At 38.1% G+C, this 14,159-nt stretch overlaps 2 protein-coding genes across 2 annotated transcripts; one reads left to right on the top strand and one right to left on the bottom strand.

Moving 5' to 3' along the window:
- On the bottom strand, nt 1-1,200 carry LOC116168526 (protein YIPF6-like). Its single transcript, XM_031484425.1, has 7 exons — nt 1,033-1,200; nt 856-978; nt 729-807; nt 635-677; nt 452-580; nt 246-403; nt 1-192 (listed from the first exon to the last, which is right to left on the bottom strand). The coding sequence occupies exons 1-7, from the start codon at nt 1,057-1,059 to the stop codon at nt 71-73; spliced, it is 681 nt and encodes a 226-aa protein (XP_031340285.1). The 5' UTR covers nt 1,060-1,200; the 3' UTR covers nt 1-70.
- Nucleotides 1,201-6,912: 5,712 nt separating this feature from the next.
- Nucleotides 6,913-8,528, top strand: LOC116169811. Its single transcript, XM_031485987.1, has 3 exons — nt 6,913-8,098; nt 8,144-8,326; nt 8,373-8,528. Exons 1-3 carry the CDS (start codon nt 7,182-7,184, stop codon nt 8,515-8,517), a joined length of 1,245 nt encoding a protein of 414 aa, XP_031341847.1. The 5' UTR covers nt 6,913-7,181; the 3' UTR covers nt 8,518-8,528.
- The last annotated feature ends 5,631 nt before the right edge of the window (nt 8,529-14,159 follow it).

Below are 14,159 nucleotides of genomic sequence, written 5' to 3' on the forward strand. Positions count from 1 at the left end.
TTACAGCACTTTGTATATTTGTCACATTTATTTACAAAAAAATATATTTACAAACTTAGCTGGTATAAGTTTAAGATACGTTAGTATGAGAAATAACTAGCCATGAAATTATAAAATAGAATAAAAAAATTGGATAAACTGCAAGAGCTTTACGTCCTGGCTTTTGACTATCCCCTAAGAAAACCGTGGAGGCTATAAAGAAACAAAATTAATAAAACTCGCAAATTAGCACACATATCTCTTACCATACGTAGCCCACGCAAAACCAACCATCGATACAAAAAATCGAAGGAAAAACAGGAAATTTGTATGTTCTGCTATCAAAATAATACGACACAATATCAATGCGACTGCTGTCGGCAATAAGCAATAGCCTAAGACGCATACGCTTTGAAAGAATGATCTGGAATGAACTCTGGTCTATTAAAGTCAAAATGATGAAGTAACTGACATATTTCCACCTAATAGTTTCGAATTAAGTGTAACTATCATCGAACCGATCCAAACTATAACGAACACTTCTGCAAATTCTGGACCTCCATCATTGTAGTCGTCCGCTCGACTCGAACCTTGCAGAATCCTTAAACAAAACATGTTATTGATTGGCTACTTGACCATTTTCGGTAATACACACATAGCCATGAAAGTGCACAAAAAAAGCGGGCCCCAAAGATCCCCTGAAAGACACGTAAACATAATTGTTGGTCATCAGTACGCGAGACACTTACATTCCTTCAGTAACGCCTTTTTCTCCTTGGGAAAAAGCACGTACATAAACTTAATCGCGACAGCTTTAACATCCCTCAACTGAAACAATAGGATTACGCAGCTGAAAGTGTATGCATTACAGCTTACTATAGTCTCCCGAATCGGTTCGTCAAGAGTGTTAAAATCGGGTTCGCCCAGTTTGGTAGCATTCGGTTTGCCTGGAATTGACATTTCGCCTTCTACATAATCCCCCACATCATCATCAAACATCTACAAGTAAACAAAATCGTTAATTTTAGGTTATATTACAAAAAATGAAGATACCTCCAATTTTGTTTCGGTCATAGACATCCTGATTTAGTTTGTTGTAAAATTTAACATCCAAAAACGAAGTTTTTGAAGTTTGCCTCCGTCACTTAAACGTAATCATTTTTCATTTCGTTTACGTTAGTCCCTCTTCAAAAATTAGATGTTAATATGATAAAGTAGTTGTTCTATATTATCGGTAAAAACTCAAATTGTAACCATAACCGCATGTGAGGAACAATTTAGCATTTTTCATTTTCTTTTAACTTTGTTTATCTGTTGCAATTATACTATTGGCATTTTTCTGTTAAATTTATGAAAAGATTTCGGGGTACTGCTGTTGTATCAATAAATATGTGGTGTTTCTTAATTGAGAAATATACGAGAGACTTTCCAGTGTGCCTCGTAACCCGTAGTTCTCAATATTATGAGTACACGAAAGATGTCACTACCTATTATACTAACGCATCTAACGCGTATTTTACAATTTTATAAACTGTTTCTGAAGTGTTTTATTTGTTTATGTTTGTCTTGTTTAATTTTGTAATTCTTAATCATATCTTCAACGAAATTAGACGAAATATTTCTGTCTTTGTCTTATATTTGAATCATTAAAGTTATTTATTTAATTATAATTATCTGTCTATCTGTGTGGTGAAAGAAATAATTAAAAATGAAACATCGAACAATGGGAATGGACAAGATTTATTATACCACCACCTGATAACCCAATATGGCCCTCACAAAAATGTCAAACACAATAGCGACTCTCGTGCATGTTGGAGCCCAGTGACAATTGATGTTTGCAAAACGTTCCATTCCCTGCATGTGTTATGTTACTATCTAAAGAAGAACCATTGATTTTTTCAACGTTTATTAACGTATACCGATACGACCTTGCACTTTAAATACGTTTTTATCCACCGATTTGAATTGTCAGTGCCCTCCAAATGGGCTGACAAATAATTGACGAATCTGCTACCATAATCAAGTAACGGGCGATCGAAAATGAGTTGCTGTCGAGTAGCCTTTGGAAGTTCAAGTTCTGTACGATTTACCATGTAAACAAAAATTCCAAAGGTGACTTGACAGCAACTCATTTTTGATCGCATTGTATACCTACTTAAACACAACACTGAAATGTCACGCAGAACGGGGGGCTAACACTTAAAAAGAATAAAAAAGACTGCCACTCCACTATTCTCACTAAAAAGACTGACAAGGCCACAAACACTTACAACCAAAATTTAATTGCATTTATCTTTACATATTTAAATCACACTCGGCTTGCCTAAATTACAAGAAACTCTAAATTTACTGGGTTCGTAATGATACCTGACACCTTAAAACTAAATTAAACCTTAACTTTCCACTACCTACCACCTACCCATAAAATTTATCCACAACACAATGGCACTTGTATAACCATGACGCTATGAAGACTTTTTTGTTGAATTCATAACGCTATCTTTAATTGTTGGTTCTGATGATGATCTTCAGTGTACTTAGTTAAAAAAACATGATGTAGACGAACCATCAATTTTATAACGACGAATTTGACTGACGCAAACATTTGACGACCTACATTTCAACACGGTCCCAATAAACAAACTTTCCCGCGACCCACTTCCACTTTCTTTTTAAAAATGCAAATTGTGTCTTATCAAAGTATTATCAATTATTTTCGTATCTAAACCATCTACTTTGAACACAGATGTCACTTTTACACGAAAATAAAACAAATGATTTCTAAAGCTACACAAAAAAATGATCTGTAAAATATGTTAAGTAGAGGAACACTCATCTCGCATTGCTTACGCACCGGCCGGTAGCGGGTTTGATCAAGAAAACGGACACAAGAAGAATCGGAAAATGAGTTGCTCCTCGTGTAACGTAACGGGTGGTCGCTTTAGCATTGAAAGCAGTAACTTTTTCGAATTTGTATTTTGTTCAGTGTAGGAAAATGTAATATGTAGGTACGGTTTCATAGTGAACGTGAACGAAAGTATGTCTGACGATAACAACGTGTACGTTTTCGATAAGTGTGAAGTGCGAGATAAGCGAAGGGAGACCGGATTGTAAGGGGGTTTTCGGAAGATGAGGTTAGACTTTTAAAGAGTCAACACGTACCATTTGGCTGCGTTAGAAATAGGATTCTTGCATGAGTTCGCGAGTCATAACGTACTATTTGAGTGGCGTTAAAAATTATATTCGAAGACTAATTAGCCAGCCAGCGAATTGTTTTGAGCGAAGTTATAAAAGCAAGCGCGCACCATTTTATGTACGAGAGACCATTTCGCGCATGTGTGAATATTTGCAGTCGAAATTCAAGAACCAAAACGTACATTTTTTTAGTGACATTTATTAGAGTAGTAGGTAATATAAAGAATTATCAGTTTAACTTCGGGTAAATATAATATATTAAGCAGTGAGAACCCTGAAATGTCAAATAAGTTGTGGAGAAACATGTAAACAAACTCGGGCTCGTGGCAAATTGACAGTTACCTACAATTCTATATGTGTGCGAAAAAACGGATTACCTACAGTAGATTCCAGGGCGAAAAAAAAACTATCTACGAGCTTGATTCGTCGTTAAGTTACGTGTGATAAAATTTACGCCAAAGAACATTTTCGAGTCGGAAATGTGTTTTCAAATTCAAACCGCAAGTAAATAAAAATTGATATTAAAACACGTGATAAACAGAGAAGATTCTTTTTTGAATTGCTACCAGTAACGGTTGATTAAAAGCAACATCTATAATGTTGAGTGACGTCATTGGATAGCGCATTGTACGATAAATAAAGTTTTGTATACGACGGCATATCAAGATTGAAAACAAGTTTATGGAACGGATCAGGTAAGCAGGTAACAAACATTCTGGGAAAGAGTGAAATGCACAGAATGTGACTCATCTTTGGTGCAATAAAATGTTTTGTGAGAACGGAAATGAAAGTCACATGCTCTTGCTTGTCAAATCAAACGGTAACAAAAAAAAGTGAAAATTAGTGAATCGCAACACATAAGCATATGACACACGGATTCTAAAGCGAAAAGTGTTTGTGTTACTGACCCCTCAGACGGGTAACAATGTGCCCTCGTGTTGAGATTCGAGAACAGTCGCGGCATTAGGTGTCGTAATTAAATGTGGTTACAGATATATACCACCCCCGTCATCCTTTCGTTACGGAGAAAAATGTTAGTGTACAAACGACACGTACCTAATGAAAATCAATGCATTAAAATTTACTGCAAACATGAGCAAAGCAAAATGTCATAAAATCTCTTTGCAAAACAATGGGGCTTGTTTAAGCCCGCTTGACATGGAGCAATAAAAATTGCAATTGCATGCAAGTTGCAAGAAAAATTGCGAAAGGCATGCGCAGTTCAAAGCCAGCTGATCAATTGCTGCAAGAGACTTGCATGCAATTTTTATAGGACCGGTGCTATTTTTCTTGCATGAATCGTGCAATTCTAGGGATAAATCTAGTTGTTTTTGTGTCACCAACCTAGTAAAATACAGCGGCGGCAACTATGATGCTGAGAGACGCACTCATTACTTGTTTTTATTAATCTTATTTATTCTTGTAATTTTCACGTTTCTTCAAGCAATCAAAATTTAATTTTCATTTGAGGTTAACTACTTTGTTGACAAATCCATATGTTTCTTCTGTTGGCAGACATGTGGCAATTGAAATAGAATTGCACCATGTCAAATACCATGCAATGCTTATTGCATGCAAGGATTTGACCTTGCAATTTCTTTCTGCAAGTTCTTGCGCATTGTATTGCTCCATGTCAAGCGGCCTTTACATGACAAAGGAACCTTTTTTCAGGAATTTGCATCCGGACTTGAGTTTGAAATAATTTTAATATTCCTAACTAAACCGACCTATGAGAGACATTTGCATGAAACAGATTTGTACTGTATTTATTGATAATAATCGGATCGAAACAAAGGATTTGTGGTATTTTGGTTCATCAATTGGTATTTTGCCTTGAATTTCAGCAATCCTAGTCCTTTGATTGGATTAATAATTTTTTTACTATTCAGAAGTGTGTGTATATTTTGAGCAAGAATGCGACTTTAGGTGATTATCAAGTTCGTTTTTATCTGGGAAGCCGTGCATGATGATATATCAAAAACGTTGATACTTACGATTCGGCAGCTTGTTGAACTCCGATGAGAATAAGGTCGTGATGACACAGCTTTCACTTCCGCTCCAGTGTCAGGTAGCCAGCCGATAAAGTTAAAGTGCTATTTCCAATCTAATTCGGCCCTGGCCAAGTGACAACATCCAATTTAGGCTGCTTTTTGAGATAATTTGACTCAGTCGATTTACACTTTTTAACTCCCGAACACTTTCACTTCCTGTCCTTCCAAAACCTTCCAAAAAGCCGATAAAAGACAAAAGCATTGCGGAAAAACAAATCCGCTCACGTTTTCTCAAAATAAGTTTTGATAGTGGGCGGCCGGCCTAAGAGACACTTCCTAAACGTCCCTAAAAATCCTCTTAAATTTCTAACGTTTAGATATGAATTAATAATCATTTAGGTACATAAAAGTCAGGAAAATGACAAATTACTAACGAGAAAAGATTGAAGTACGAGGCCCTTTCGGGGGTGAGTACTTTAATGTCTGAGTCTATTAGTGCTACTTTACTGTCCAGTTTTGTGTTACCTACATTTTTCCCGAAATCGTATTTTTAGCGCATTTTTTAAGAATTAAAAAAAATGTGCTATTGTTTGCGTTTTGTCCGTCCGTTCGTCCGTCCGGCCGAACCCACTTCTACCGTTTTGAGCTACTTATAGGGGAAGAGTCCTAGAGTCTTGGAATTTTTTGCAGTAGGTAGCATATACCTTGAAGGTGTGCCAGACGGCCATCAAATTTCGCTGTCGAAAAGGGGGGCTCCCCCACGAATTATTTCCTAAGAGGCTGTTTTTGAAAGTAAAACGTGCATGACTTTTACATACGACAACCAATTGGTCTCAGATTTTGCATACGCATGCCTTTAGTGGTGTCAAGCTACCAAGCTACACTTTAGGAACTGGGGGGGGGGGGGGGAGTAAACACATGTTCTACCCTTCATGGTATTCCAATGAAAGGTCTCATCGAAATAAATTGGTTTATACAAACTATAACTTTCCCGTACGACTTTTTTTCGAGATCAATGAGGGACGGGGCCTAAGGGGGGTGGGGGGTTAATAATTAATGTTATCTTTCATTGTATTCTAATTAAAGGTCCCAACGAAAGAAACGGTTTTCTACCAACGACTGCCCTTCTTTCTGTCCTCTTATCAAAGTACGAGGGGGGGGGGGATGGAACTAGTTTAACCTTCATGGTACTCTAATGAAAGGTTTCAGCGAAAGGAATTAATTTCTACCAACCATAGCCCTCTTCCTTGACCTCTTATCGTGATCGGGTATGTTCCCTTATACCTCAAGAACGTATTGTCGGAAGAGGGTACTCACAAAGGACGATTGAGACGTCTGCAAGAAATATATCCATTGATGATGTCAAAACAAAAGCTATTTCGGTTAAAAAAATGCGCTTTATCTACACAAGAGTTGTGCACAATTTATACTTGTTTAATATAACATTCAATTTTCATATTGAAATGTTTGTTTCGCCTTAAATTCCTTTTATTTTATATGTAAGTAGATTACAGAAACATATTCCCTCGTAATACCTATTGATTGTATAATGATCAACATATGTTGGTGCAAAATCTTTGTGGTCTATTTTGTTAAAATGCATTGGGTAGGTAATTATAAAAATGGATTGTAAAAAATTAATGTATCAATTCATGTAAACATTTGGGCACTTTCTAACTACAAAATAATTAAGAGAAAACCTTAGATTGACTCTCAATTTCGTATCGCATTAATTTATAAAGAAATATTCCTTTCATTCGAAACTATTAAATATCTAATATTGTTATCATATGGTTTATTTAGAGCATAACCTGAGCTGTCGTTAGCTGTTGGTAAGATGCGACTTTCTTTCGCTATGGTCACTAACGTAACACAATGAATACGAGACAAATACAATGACGATTATCAAATCTTTCAAACAATGCTTTTGATGCAACATGCACAACTTATAAATATAAGAGGAATTGCAGTAAGAAACATTTCATATTCGCATGAAATGGTAACAGTATTAAGATGAAAAACGTTGAAATTTTAATATGGATGTGTGTGTCGATTTTTGTGGTAAAAGCACAAGAAAATGTTACATCGATCGTGAGTGCCAAACTAACAGTTTTGGATGAAAGTGTTACACCTAATTCGAAATCTCATGATTTAATTAAAGTGCAACCGGTGCAGGCCGAAAGCCGATCATCCACTCTACTTTCAAATCGCACCTTATTATCTAGAAACTCATCATCAAGCCCGAACAAGAAATTTGATAACTTCAGGCCTAGTCAGCAACTGGAGACTTATTACGAATATAACCGTTTTCCGGTCCCACCTGCTCTCCCGGAAGCGAAGTACTACCCCGGAATAAGCATCGATGATAAACCTTCCAGATTTGAACACCGACCGTGGCCCGAAAAGGCTAGCATTTTACAATTACCATCTACCACCACTCGCACATTCAATAACGGTAACAAGATCAAATTTCCCACAACAACCCAAAGTTCATACCAAACGATCAACGAACAACACCCCTACCCGTATTTGACAAGCCTGAATTACTTGGAAACGACCTCCAAAAGCCCCTTCCCATATCTAGGTCCAATATCAACACAGAAAACTCCAAATTACGAAAACCAACAAGGCTACTCCAAATATGGAGGCACAGGAGTAGGCAACACATTGAGCGGAGGCGACCTCTTCAACCACAAAGACGTTTTCTACGGCCACAATCCTCCGGATTTGAGCGCGACTGGTTACGGCGGACACCCCGTTGCGCACAAGACCCATTTTGATCAACAGCAAGTAGTGATTCCGGCAGAACCTCCAATGATTCCATCGCCTTGGAAGAAAGTAATCGGATTTTTAACCGCCATAATTCCGTTGGGGTTGTTAATCAGCGCGCTAACGCCGTCTTTTATTAACGTAAATCCGATTAACAATACGTAAGTTAGGAAAATCAAATTTGTTTAGGTCAAAGAGCATTTTAGAGAACTACGAGGACGGGCGAACGATCGAAGGTCGACAAAGGATTTAATACAATCATTGCACTACATCAATGCGTTGGACTCTTCGGCGTGTGAAGAGAGGGTGATATGTGAAATATTATTGAAGTCTGGTTCGACGTCGGCCGATACAAATGCGGAGAGGCTGCTAAGAATCATTTCAGAACAGTAAGTCCTTTCCCAATTCGTCGAAAAACTAATTGAAGTGTTTTAGAGACAAGAATATATTAATAAATCATATGGATGAAGTTAGGGCCGTACTGGATGCTGTCAAATTGAAGAACTGCAATTTATTAGAATGCAAGAATGGTAATGGTACCAGACAATACGATATAAAAAAAGAACGAAAGCTGTTTTAGAGTGTGTGATTTTCGACTGTAATTATTTGACATAAGATTGTTTAATTCTAAATTGTTTATTTAAAAGATGTAAAACCATGGCCTAAACGCAAGAAGTAATGGCCCTAGAACTCTTTTACTCTATTCTATTCGCAAGGGGAGACGGACTAGGCCACACTCCTTATCCGGGAGATCCGATTTTACACCTTTTTGGCGTTAGTGTGGCAATCCGGACCACATGCCTTCTTGTGAGGAGGGATTCATACCTGAGAATTCCCTTCCAGATCCCCTCGTGCCTAAGGCTGCTTCGATACTTCCACTCGCCCCAATCGTTTAGCCGTATAGAAGCTTTTCGAACCTCCTCCTCCACTATGGCCAAACTTGACGTGGTTTTTATGGTTCCAGTGAGCCCCAGGGTCTTAGCTTACTTATGTGCTTCCTGTAGGTAGCTTTGTGCATCGTACACCAAAGAAAATGCAATTTTAAAATTTAAGATGGCAGTTACGCCCTCTGTTGGTCATTTTTAGAACTTGAAAATATTTTCCCGCGATTCTTCATGACCGATTTACCCAATAATTTTTTTACCCCTAAGTCATATGACGAACGGTTCTCGAGATATGGCCGAGGAACAGTCTTATTGGGTCACCCGATACGGTAAGACTATATTATCGAAAATTTAGACGGTACAATTTAGTACCTATGCGTCGACTGCAACTTGTTAAAGTAGTTTGAATATTTATCTTAAAAAACCAAGGGGAAGGAGGCTGAGAATCAAGTTGGACCTGTAACGGGAGCTTTTCTTCAATTCGATTTATTAAATTTTCGTTAGATTTATTTTCATATGTACCGCTTTATGCGAATAGGAATGTTGAGTAGGTTTAATGGCGACAGACAGACAACTTTGGACAGCCTAGGTTAGATAGCAAGTTGCTGCGATAAGGGCCGACGCGAGTCTCCAAGTTTGCGTTGGTTCCTTTGTGTTTCTGAACAACACGGTTTACCGATAAGTATATAGTAGACTGCGATTTATTTAATTATTTGTTGTCCCTCTCTTGTGGAGGCAGGATTGATGGAGAATGCTGCGGAGGGCGCCGAATTTCTGCGGCACTAACGGAATTCATCTTTCAGTTGTTCGTTTGATAATGATATTTGCGTGGTTTATTGGTGTTTTTATTTTACTTCTTGTAACCGTTTTTCTGTCACGTTTCAAAATAATGATTTCATTAGCCACCAATACTTCAGCTTATGGTAATGCTTAGACAGTTGAAGGAAAATCAGTGAACACTTCAATTTTGTTCTGAAAAGAATAGTTTTTTTTATTGAAAGCGAAATCCGATAATTATCTAATAACAAAAGAGAAGGGTTAGGTGCGAATGAAAAACTCGAATGTCAAATACTAGAAGACCGTTTGACAGCGTTGATCGTAACACATAAACTGTTATCTACCACTAAAAGTATTCTATTCTATTCATAAAGGGAACCGGACCAGGCAGCATTGTGTCTACCCTCTTTCTTTAGCAACTATTATACGCGTTCAGTATAACCGACTGGTTACTTTTCAACTCTTCCTACCGTTTCTTTCTCAAACTATTTTATTTAGGGGTGGTTCTTCTTACATAAATCAATTGTTGTTGGGCGCCGGCTAGCTTAGGTCGATGGTCCTTTTCTGGCCTTGAGGAAATGGGAAAGGATAAATGAATAAAAAATCAATAGTCTTTATTAAAACCTATTACGTTCTTTTTCTCTTTGGAAATCGCCTTTTTGCTGTAAATAACACATGTCAAAAGAAATGGGGGTTGAGGCGGTACGTTCCTGTAAAAGTAGGGTTAACTCATTCATTCACAAAAATTCACTGCATAGAAAGGAAAATCTGTCTTTATTACATTAGTCGAAAATATTTACTCTAAAACCGCCGAGTACAGAAAGAAACTTAATTCTTGTTCTTGTTTCATAAATTAGTATACAAATAGATCGAAAATCAAAACAAACTGCTGTAAATGCGTGCCTCCAGGCACGAGTCGTTAAAATGAAAACAAACCGTGCTCACAAGCACTTATTTGAATGCAACCCTAGTAGGTGATTAAATCGCCTTAACAATAACACAAATTCAAACGACAATGCAATAGTCTACGACGGGGCGAACAACAAAGACGATAAACTACAATGCGATAATGTTTACTGGTTTATACATACCTTGAACGTCTATTGTTAATGTGCACTAGGATTCAGAGTGCTGTCTTGGTCTCGCTCGGATCGATGTTGAAATCAAATGAACTAAGAATCGCCCACTGCAAGCTGCTATTCGAGTTTCGGTTCGGCAATCACAGGCAGGCAGGTTTCAACTCAACTTCTTCGGTACCCTCCAAGTAGACTGTGCACGGACCGCGCGTAGAACAGAAAATGGAACTGTTCTTCGGAAATCTCGCAATTCTCCAGACTTTCTCCGGAGCGCCGTGAAGGATCGTCTTCGCCTTCGATGTGGTGGCTGTATGGAGATGTTTTCGCTCGGCTCTTTTTCTTGATTTTCTTAAAAAAGTCGCCTCAATTCACTATTACAAGAAAATAACGCCCTTATAATTTGCGGGCGCGACTGGCACAGATGTTGCTCCGTGAAAAGACGGCGGGCAACTGCTGCGGCTATATTTAAAATCCACATTCGGATACAATGAAGTGAAATAAATTCCTTTTGATGCAATAATCTCATACATCGACATTCGTACTTGGGAGTCATGATTATATTTAGAATTGACATTTTGATTACGTAAAAATGAACTTTAAATATCCTGAACAGAAATACTGTTACATCAGAGCCGGTTCCCCTCATTAAAGGATATAGGACTCTGTTTAGCCTAAGTTGCTTCGCGCTCCCCGGTTCCGGATAACTGTCGCGGAGGGGCTGATGCCTGTCTCTGCTTAAAGCGTTATAATGACAGACCGTCACCGTGCCCCGCAAGGACACCGGTGATCTACCTAATCTGATTTATATTCAGTTTTGGACGGTCTGAGTCCGGTTCCTATGCTCCAGCCGTCTAGCATCAGGCACCACAGCAGTGGAGATAACACCGCTCTTTGCGGACATCCTCTAGTAACCGATGAGGTCTTCTTCTTCATCCCGATCGATGATATAAAGATTCCGTTTCGCATGGCGCGAATTCATCTTACGATTGACCTATCAATGCCAAATCCTTCAGCAGCCTCACTAATTGAATCAAACGTAATGTTGTTAAACCCTCCATATTTATAGAAACGCTCTCAGAGCTACCCTGCACAAGAAGCTATAAAGAGCCGTCTCAGTGGACGTACCGGCCCTGTAAGCATGTTGGAATGGATGTAGTGATCTACGGAGTGGACCAGTGCCCCATTCCTTATGTGTGCATTCACCAGTTTCTTCACCGTTTTTAGAAGAAACGATGATAGGCTGATGGGCCTGTAGTCCTTCGTCATGTCATTATTGCCACGATCCGGCTTAGGTAGGTACACAACTCTTATCGTTCTTCAGCTTTTGGGGATATACCCCAAAACCAAGGAGGCTCTAAATACGCACACAACACACCGACGTGCATTAAACGTCCATTGTATGTATGTATATGATTCTTCTGTACCAACATAGTACGTACGCGTACAGAATTTGTACATTGGACGTTCATTGTAGGTCCAAATGTCAACGATATGCACAGTTTATGTACGTACATACTGTACGTCGTATGGACGTTCGTTACCAGTATTGCACTAGATTAACCAATAAAACAGCTACTTTGAATGAAAGCGATATCTATTCAAAAACTGTTAAAACAATTTTAAATGGAAAAGGAAACATCACAGACTATCAACGGAACATTAATCACGTATAACTTGGCCATATTGAAAAAATAAAATGTTAATGTTATCGCCTTGTGCAGCCGCGTGTATGTGTAGTCGAATTTGTGCGCGCCATAATTGGAACATACCTACGTCCATTGGACGTACATTGTAATTATTTCATGGACTAGGTACCTGTTAAATATTCCATAAAAGGGAATCATCGGACGTCCACTGTACGTACACTTTCGCTATATGGACGTCGTAACCTAAAATGGATGAAATATGGACGTCCAATGTAAAGACTGTGTTGTGCGGGGAGGTGCAACAAATGTAAGAGCAGCGGTTCTAGGCCCTTCTGCAGAAGAGCCGGAAATATCCTGTCCGGTTCTGCACTCTTAAGTGGGCTGAACGTTTTGACCCCCCATCTCAGATATCCTTCGGTAACCACCCGGGCAGCTACTTTTTCTGGATCCGAAGTTACGTAGTCGTCAGAGGCTGAAAAGTGTGTTTCCAGGAGACATGCGGTAAATGTAAATCTGCCGCATGGAAGCCTCAGTGTCTCCACTTTTTACCACGGGTCCTTCACAAGGATTTTACGAAGTTTTTGAATTTCAGGAAGATCCCACATGTTACCACAGAAGGTTCTTCATGATCCTCGTTTAGACCTTGATCTTGAGTTACCTACCATTTTCTATAATCGTTAACTTTCGATTTTATCGACTACCCAATTTTTAGTTGAGTAATTCACTGTATCTTTTTTGTTCCTTCTTTTTGCGCGGTACTTTCAGCGTTACTGAAACAGAATAGTGCAAATTGGACGCGTTGTAGTGACCGAAGTTGATAGAGAAAGTGTTGGCTACATTGTTTCTTTTATTAAAAGATTATGTTTACAACGAATTGAAAGAGATATATCAACTTTCTTACACTTTTTTGGTGACCGAGTTGACATATTGTCAACTAAGAAAGTAAGAGCGACCCAAATGTCTTAATAATCAATTGTTAAAAGGATTCATGTGCACTAGGTACGTTTTAATTTTATTTGCTGTAGTTGAAAAATAAGTAGACTAGGACATCAGGTGCTTACTGTAATCAAAAGTAGCCTTACACGCGTTTTTAAAATAATTAAAAATGTACTACAAGATGTGCTGTAATTGCGGTGATGTACATATACTTATTAGACAGATTTATCACAAGGAAGAAGAGAGAAAGTCAATAACTCTAGTCCTTAGCGTGTCCATCAGACGTGCAAGTCTGTGGAGAGCAACTAAAAAAGGGTGATAAGTTAAATTTATCGCATCCCTAATTACAAATAATGTAATTAGCGATAAACTCTTCAGGATAAATGGGGGCAATTTTCGATTTATTAATGCGAGTGCATCTGTCATTGTAAATATAAATAAAACTAAATCTTACTTTCTAAGATTGCATTTTTACAAGAAGCAGCATGTGATGGGAATTAATAAATACAACAGTAATGGCATATAAATTGAGGTGAAAAATAGCGTTTTTATGCTTGCAATCATAAATACCGCAAGAAATTTGTTTATGGTTGTTGAATATAGAGAACATTAAACTAACTTTTATAGGTTAATAATAAGATTCTTGAAGAGTGGCATTTAATGCTTAGTAATTCAATCACCCGCACTTCCTTGTTCCTTTCAGCTACTTGTATGGGTTCATCTCGACATCTTCCCAATTAATTACCTACTTATTCCTTCATCTGAAAATATTTACTATTCATTGATTAGAAATGCTGTGTAGGTACTGTAAAACAGGGAGCAAGTAATCATTGTTCTGTGTTTTGAGGAAGAAAGCGTGTGATAGAATTAAAGCCCACTTTATGGACAAAAGTGATGTTTGAT

The sequence above is a fragment of the Photinus pyralis genome, unplaced genomic scaffold (genome assembly GCF_008802855.1).
Source record: "Photinus pyralis isolate 1611_PpyrPB1 unplaced genomic scaffold, Ppyr1.3 Ppyr1.4_LG4, whole genome shotgun sequence".
NCBI classification, from domain to species: Eukaryota; Metazoa; Arthropoda; class Insecta; order Coleoptera; family Lampyridae; genus Photinus; species Photinus pyralis.

What these genes read in the sequence shown, in the direction of transcription:
- LOC116168526 (XM_031484425.1), bottom strand. Translation starts at nt 1,059, where the DNA reads ATGTCTATGACCGAAACAAAATTGGAG. An exon ending in AAACTATTAGGTGGAAATAT is followed by an intron (nt 404 to 451) that starts GTCAGTTACTTC and finishes AGTTCATTCCAG; the next exon opens with ATCATTCTTTCAAAGCGTAT. An exon ending in TTTTGCGTGGGCTACGTATG is followed by an intron (nt 193 to 245) that starts GTAAGAGATATG and finishes GTTTCTTTATAG; the next exon opens with CCTCCACGGTTTTCTTAGGG.
- LOC116169811 (XM_031485987.1), top strand. Translation starts at nt 7,182, where the DNA reads ATGAAAAACGTTGAAATTTTAATATGGATGTGTGTGTCGATTTTTGTG. An exon ending in GTAAATCCGATTAACAATAC is followed by an intron (nt 8,099 to 8,143) that starts GTAAGTTAGGAA and finishes AGAGCATTTTAG; the next exon opens with AGAACTACGAGGACGGGCGA. An exon ending in CTAAGAATCATTTCAGAACA is followed by an intron (nt 8,327 to 8,372) that starts GTAAGTCCTTTC and finishes GAAGTGTTTTAG; the next exon opens with AGACAAGAATATATTAATAA.